Source organism: Haemorhous mexicanus, chromosome 5 (genome assembly GCF_027477595.1).
Source record: "Haemorhous mexicanus isolate bHaeMex1 chromosome 5, bHaeMex1.pri, whole genome shotgun sequence".
Classification (NCBI taxonomy): Eukaryota; Metazoa; Chordata; class Aves; order Passeriformes; family Fringillidae; genus Haemorhous; species Haemorhous mexicanus.
The window spans coordinates 50,814,516-50,822,015 of NC_082345.1; the positions used below are offsets into that span (position 1 = coordinate 50,814,516).

The 7,500-nt window shown below is 37.5% G+C and overlaps 1 protein-coding gene across 6 annotated transcripts in view; it reads left to right on the plus strand.

Moving 5' to 3' along the window:
* FOXP2 (forkhead box P2) overlaps positions 1-7,500 on the plus strand; it is a 405,613-nt gene that overhangs the window by 358,859 nt on the left and 39,254 nt on the right. For all 6 annotated transcript variants that reach the window (XM_059847131.1, XM_059847129.1, XM_059847125.1 and 3 more), the window contains 2 exons: positions 3,359-3,446; positions 5,872-5,955. In XM_059847131.1, the coding sequence (XP_059703114.1) occupies positions 3,359-3,446; positions 5,872-5,955 (172 nt within the window). The remainder of the gene's footprint in view (positions 1-3,358; positions 3,447-5,871; positions 5,956-7,500) is intronic.

Here is a 7,500-nt window from a genome sequence, read left to right on the forward strand (position 1 = left end):
GCTTATAATAGCTCTGTCTGGAACTGAGTGTGGTGCAGACAGGTTCTGTGTATATCCCTTCACGTAACTCTGCCAGTGCACCTCAACCTGACCTATAGCACTTTGCTATTTTAGTCCTGGGTTGCTTTTGAGAGAGACTGACAAGAGTAACAAGTTTTATAGAGGTTAATTGAGATGGGTAAATGTCCACTAGAATTTTAGTTTAAATTATCTCTCTTCTTTCCTCTAATGGTGCATTATGGTTTGCTTTGCAGACTCCAAATCTGTTTGAAAAAAAAAAAAAAAGGCAAAAACGTTTTGAGCCACTTCAGTATTTATTCCAGCATATTTCTAGAATATATCATCCCCTATCTACCTCTTTTAAAGCATGCTTTTTTTTTATATTGTTCTATTATCGGTAATACATTAATATCAGTCTGCTTTATAATGCTATGTGCAGTTCATAATCTTCCTCCTGATTTCCTAATATGTTGCAAATATAATCAAGAGAAAATCCTGTTTCTTTCAACAACTGAATAAGCAGCAAAATAATGGAATAAGCTGCATGTGTGTTGCACTGTCCACTTTACACTTTCAAAGCAGTAACTCAGCTCTTCAGGATTACTTTCCAGTCCTCCAACATACATTCTCCCCTTAAAAATAAATAATTTTTTCTCAATTATAAATCAAGTTGGCTGGGATTTGTAAAAGATAGAGACAAGATAAAAGACTAGGAATACTCTGATAAAGTATGAAAATTGAATATCAAAATTTATACAAAGCTTAAAAGTCATGACGAGACGCAAACAAAAACAATAAACAACCCTCCCAAAAACCCAACCAAACAAATAAACCCACCCAACCAACCAAGCAATCAAGCAACTGATCAACCCAAACCAAATAAAAAACAAACAAAAAAAAAAGGAAAAAAAAAAAAGAACAAAAAAGGAACAACAACAAATCCTTTCTAGCCTTGGAAGAAATGATTTCCAGCTTTCTGGAGTAAAGAATGTATTTCTGTCTTGACAGATTGACACATACTGGACCCTGACAGAGCAGCAACTTAATACAGAGAAAAGTTATTTTAGAGGTTTTTAAAAATGTATTAGACCTAGTTTTTCTTTCACTATATTGCCTGTACTTACATGATAAATAAAGCAAGCCTACTTCACAGGCAAGAAAGATCAGAAAAAAAAATTCTTAAAACAAGTTTTATACTCTTACTGTTTCCATAAGTAGCCTTTCTCCAAAATGCACAGCAAAATGCACAGTAAAAGTGTGGTGTAAAAAAAATGTGTGTATCTCACAAGTTTCTGAAGATTACTGTGTTAAATCTCAAGAAATTTGCAGCATACTCCCAAGTTACCATGTAATCATATTGAAATTCCATTACACTGGACTTTCTCCCACACTGCGTACTGCTGTTACATTTAAAGTTCCTCAGGGCAAGGACTATGTCTGTATCTATTTTGTAAGGTGTTATGCAAACATATGGTGTTGTAATAACTAATAAATAATCATGAGTATGCAGTAGCCTCAAACTTGGTCTGGGAGATCTTTTATAGCTGTACTCTTGCTTCCTCTTGTGTTGTCCACATGTACCTGTGACCATGCACAGGTGAGCATATGTGCATGTGGAGGCACAATGTACTGGTGTGCACTGGTGATAGGGGTAATGATGCAGAGGTAAAATCTGTCTTCAGACCTTTTTCTGGCAATTTTGTACCCAATTAACTGAAAATATTAAACCATTACATTAACAGGCCATGCTCTATCATGCCTGTGTTATTGAAGGAGTAACATTCTTCTGAATGAAAATTTCAGAAAACAAGTGAATGGTATCTTCTGAGCAATTACCTGCGTTTTAAACTGATTGTGCATTTTTGCATCAATGGGAGGCTGAAGTCAGTTCCTTTGAAAATAAATAAATTATACATTTTATGGCTCACATAAAGGAAATGTGTCCTTGGTGATGCTTGAACTTACCATAAACTACCTATCAAGTTACATGTATATTCTCAAAGAATTTTATGTTAAAAGAATGAACAACACCTTTCACAATTACTTCTGTCTCTTCCTCAGGCATGCCTGTTTCAAGAATAGCAGAACATTTTGCTCCCCTGAAAACTATCATAGAGTCCTAAACATATGAGGTCATAATTTAAAAGACACAGATGTTAGTAGAAGTGATACAGTCACTCTATTTTTCCACTATTTCTGACAAATACGTTTTCCCCATAGATTAACAATCAAATGACTGTGCAGTTCTCTGATTAAGTCTGCTAAAAAAGAAAAGAAAAAGGAGAAGATACATTTCCTCCATGGTATAGATAACTTAGTTCTTATAACTGTGAGACCATCTGTGACTCCAGTCCTTGAAAGCTTACCCCTCATGCCTGCAGTGGGAATAGCCAGTAAATCCACACTCAAAGGCAGAACTCCTTTGCTCCCATTTCGTCATTAAACTGATGCTTATGTTTTCTTCTCAGTGGAGCAGAAAGCCCACTGTTAAAGCTCCAAAAGGGACGTCTTGATCCCGAAAGAGAGAGAGAAGAAAACAGACACATTGTCCTTCAAAAAAGCATTATTAATTGATCTTTGTAAATTTATGCTCAATTGAAATGTCTGGGGGACAACCACTTGGGTCTGGGCTAAACTTCAGTTTCAGGCAGCTGCTCACTGAGGTTCTCTTTCCCTGATGCAGAATGTTGTTTTGTTTTGCTAAGCTCACGTGTGTAGCCTGAACCTTTCCCAGGAAGTTTGCTGTGTTAATAAGGTGTATAGCTGGTCCTTCTCCCACCTATACCTCACACACTTTTCTTCATACTGGGAGGGGGCAATCACTTACATCATCCTCAGAGTTTACTTCTAGAAACTGCATTGAAATTTGGCTGTTCCCCTGCAGCTCTGTTTTTGGGGAGGGGTAGTGGGTGTTCTTTTGTTGCTTAAAGATTAAAGAGCAGGTAGAGAAATCTTACCAAAGTCTACATTAATTCTCAGCAGTTCAAGCAGCCTAAAACCAATGAGTATCTTTCAGAGACTCATTTGTAAGGTGATTGTCTTCATCTGCATCAGTAACAGGGACTGGAAAGTTCAGTCATTGTAACAAATATTCATAACTGGTTACATTGGCCCTTAGATGGGATATGTGACCTGTGAGATATAAACTGGGTATCTGACAGTCCTCCCTGGGAAATTTTGTAGAACTAAATGAAATAATCAGTTTTGTTATTGTGTATTGTTGTCTGTATGGCCGTCTCTGACTAGCTCTTTCTGCACAGCTCTCCTTGGAACTAATAGAAGCCATATGTGCAGGAGAGAAAAATGTACTCATAAAGTTATTTTCCTGATCTTAACACTGTCTTACTTTCTTCTCTAGGCACCTTAACAATGAACATGCATTGGATGACAGAAGCACTGCTCAGTGTCGGGTGCAAATGCAAGTGGTTCAGCAGTTAGAAATACAGGTTTGTTATATGGATGCATTATCCTATTACTTATTTACTGTTAACCTAAACTAAATTGAAAACACTTGCCTTAGTGACTCTAGCTTAAAGACATATGTTTCTTACATTAAATTTGTTGATATTCATGAATAAGCGAGGGTTTTTTACTTAAAGATTTTTCACATTATAAATTATGCAATAATTATCTAACATCAAGATTGTCTACAGTATTTTGTTTGAACTAAGACTCTAATGCTATTCATCACAAATGAAAAACATAGTCCCTGGAGCAAAGACTGGATCCAAGCCATCTTCACTTTTTAAAATGCTGGGTCAGAACCCCTCTTCCTTCTTCCCCTTCTGACCCAGTGCTTGTCTGTGCTGTTCTGTGGGATAAAAGAGCATATCTCCATCCAAAATGACTCCCAGCCTGATAGGGGGCATTTTTCTGAAAGCAAGAAGGTGTAATGTCAGACCCACTCAGGAAGGTCCCTAGGGAGTGCCATGCCTCAGACGGCAGCTCTGCAGTGCCCTGTGCGTGCTCTAACCATTAGAGGTCACTGCGTGTATGTGAATACTCCCTTCTGCTTGTGCAGGGAGTGGTAAGTACCCCTGGGGTCTCCCAGTATTGTGACAACACCTGCAGGCTACTGAGGTTGGGCACAAGCCTCAGGGGTGACCATGCAGGACGCTTGGACCGCGCTGTCTCCTCCTGCCCACACAGCAGTCATGGGGGGGACATGTCTCAGCAGTCCCCTGCCCTCTTGGGACTGCTCAGAGGAGCTCAAGAGATGCAGAAAGGGACCAGGATTTTTGTCCCTGTTTCTTGCCATATGTAGAGAAAGAAGGATAACAACTCTCACCTTTCTCACCTTTTCAGAATATTGTCTCACAGTTCTCTTTTGTATAAGAATACTTACTATTCTTTCAGCTGAGGCTTTTTTGGATCTCTTTTACTTTAATGCTGGAAATCCAAAACACTGAGAGGAGCATACAATAATGTGATTTGTTGTCATTTCCCTTAAAATGAATGATTTTTAAACCCAGGTAAAGCTGCTATTCCTTTTATGTTATTTACACGATAGTGTTAGCATAATTTGTTTGTTAGGTTTGTTAGGAATTTATGTCATGGCAAATACTATGTCACTAAAAAATCACACACATAGAGTGAAGCTACACATCATGTGAAGAAGAAACCTTCTTCACACCCCTTCCTCAAATGTTCTTTAATAGAATATGCACTGATCAAATTAAATACCCACAGTACTAAAAATAGTTCCCTCCTTTAAAACTACTTGCAAGTTCACCAGTCCTTTGTCCAATCTCAGTCTGCAGGTGTAAGAGCAAGAACTCTCTGGAAAATGGTAGTATTAAACATCAAGTTTATTTCTTATTGCAACTAATGTTGAAATCATGTTTTAGGAAGTCGGAGCCAAATCACTAGAGTAAAATTTTGAACATTTCTTCTTGTAAGCTAGTTTGTGGAAAAAAGAAAAAAATCTTTTCCTGTTGTAAAATATATTTTCCTCTTTTATATCCTGCTATTTTTCTCAAGAAGTTGCGTATTTCAAGCACTTCCTCCCATTTCATTTTTTACTTTTAATTTGGTACCTTGTTTGAATTTGAAACCACAATTATTTACATAATACATGATCAGAAAATGGTATCAGTTCGGAAAAAGTAGAGGTTTAAGTAACATGGTGTCTTTTGAAGACAGCATTAGGGCTTCATAGGAATTGTTTACCATTTACAAAGGCTAGGCTGTAATCTAACAGTTGAAGTGAAGATTTAGCTGGCAGTGTGACCAATTATGCCATTTTTTGCTTTGTCTGACTGCTAGCGAAGTAGGGTCCATCAGTTGTAATGAGACCCAGTGCAGTGTCGATGCCGACTCGATGGCAGAGTTCAGTGTTTCACACTGCCTGGGCTCTGTCACTCTATTGAATTAGATTGATGATGGCAGATTGCAGGGGGCACTAACTGGACCTCAGTGGGAAAGGATGAAGTGTGTAGTCAATCCTGGCAGGCACTGTGCTTTGAGGACCCTTCACCCCTTCACAGCTGTTGGCACTAGTCCATTGCTAACAGTGTCCACAGGACTTTAAAGAGACACTATGGGCCTTCTAATTTATGGTCTTAGTAACTTGTTACTGTCGAGGCAACTGTGACCTCAATTCTCTTATTGACAAAAAGATGAAGTGCTATTTGTTTTCTCTGACCTTTTAACATATGAAAGGCTATAAAAGTTTTTGTTGTTTTTTTTTTTCCCTTCCTTTCTTTCTATGCCCAAAGTTGCATTTCCTCTTAGATAAGTTTCTACTGACACAGACTTTTATATGCAGGAATCATTACACCAAGACAAGCTCGATGATAAGATATATCACTGCAGTGAAATAGCTGTATCAGTCATTTCTAAAATGCTTCTGATCCCACTCTTTCTTAACAGCTTTCTAAAGAACGCGAACGTCTTCAAGCAATGATGACCCACTTGCACATGCGACCCTCGGAGCCCAAGCCATCTCCAAAACCTGTAAGTGCATATTGCTTTATAAACAGTAAATAGGTCTACGAATGTAGCAGGCTAAGAAAATGAACAGTTTAGTGACAGTTGGAAAACAATGAGTGTGATGAAAAATATGGCAATAAAATGAAGGTAAAATGCAATATCTTGTCAAATTGTATGTTTCTTTAAAAGTAATGCTATCTTTTGCAAAATCTATCCAATCTACACCGTAGGTGACACTAAACAAAGTACACCTATAAGTGTCCAAATCATTGCCTTGAGACTGAAACTAGAGAGAATATCTTTTTTTTGATAGATTTAGAGATATTAAAAGGAAATCCACTTTGAAATATTTGAATTTCATTGACAGGAAGAAGTAAATGTAACATGAATCTAGGTACTTAAGAAATTTCGCAAATTGCTTACAAGAGACACAAGTAAACAATTTTTTATTCTTAAATGAACAAAAATGTTACTTTATGCAGTGAATTGAAATAGTTGTAAACATGGCGGGGGGGGTGTTGTGTTCATTTTTGGCAAGACTGTGTTGTTACGCATCCACTGTGATGTTGTTGGGGATGGTACAGGCACTGAAAAGTCACTGTTGCTCCTGGCCACTCCACGGTGCTGCGCTGGGAACAAAACAGTTGTGCAGCTGGATCTGCATCCAGATCCAAACTGCATTAAACCCCGTATGGCTTCATGTAAGCAAAAGTATTCTCTGATGCAGGTCCACTGCTGTACTATCAGGGTGTCAGGCATCCTAGTACTGGTATTGACTGTGCTTAGATACACTGCACTTATACTGGAAGCTGTGTGAAAAGTGAGCTGTTCATTTCTGTTATCCATGATGGTAACTTTTGTACATATAATATTAAAAGGCTATACCAGTACTTGAAGATGAAATGCTGAGGTATTGATGAAAATCTATGGCTATGAAAGCCTGGAAACGTAGGCAGAAGGGAAACAGTCTGTTTTAAAGAGTACGCTTGCATATAATGGCCAGCTAATGTTTACGTAGAAGGACAGCATACACTGTCTCTTGTGTTTTCAGCTCCCCGTACTTCAAAGAAAATCTTTGTTTGAGGGCACACTTTATAACCTGATGATGAATGAAAAAAGTGTTAGCATTTCCTTAACCCCTGCCTTTGTAAGAGAAAATTTAGACGCATTATTATTGCTTTCATTAGCCTAACTAAATTCCATTTTTTTTAGGTCATCTACTAAGGAAAAACATTTGAAAACTTTAGTTCTAGTATATGTGGCAAAAATAAGAATAAAGTAATCTGAGTGCTTTTTCCATTTTCATGCACTGTGAAGTTTTTCTGTCATGCAGGCTTCTTGAGCAATTCAGGTTAGGTACCAAATCCTGCTGAACTGTGTGGTAAAAGGTTTTTATAACACATTTCTACTATTTAATTATTTTAACCCCAGATGATCTGTAGTCTATCAAAATTTTGAGAATATTGTTTCTTTAGAGTTTTAAGTGACTGTCTTATTTCAATAAGATTATTTTTCTCATCCCTTCCTATAGTATAATGTAGATAATCACAAGACAGAATAATTGTCTCA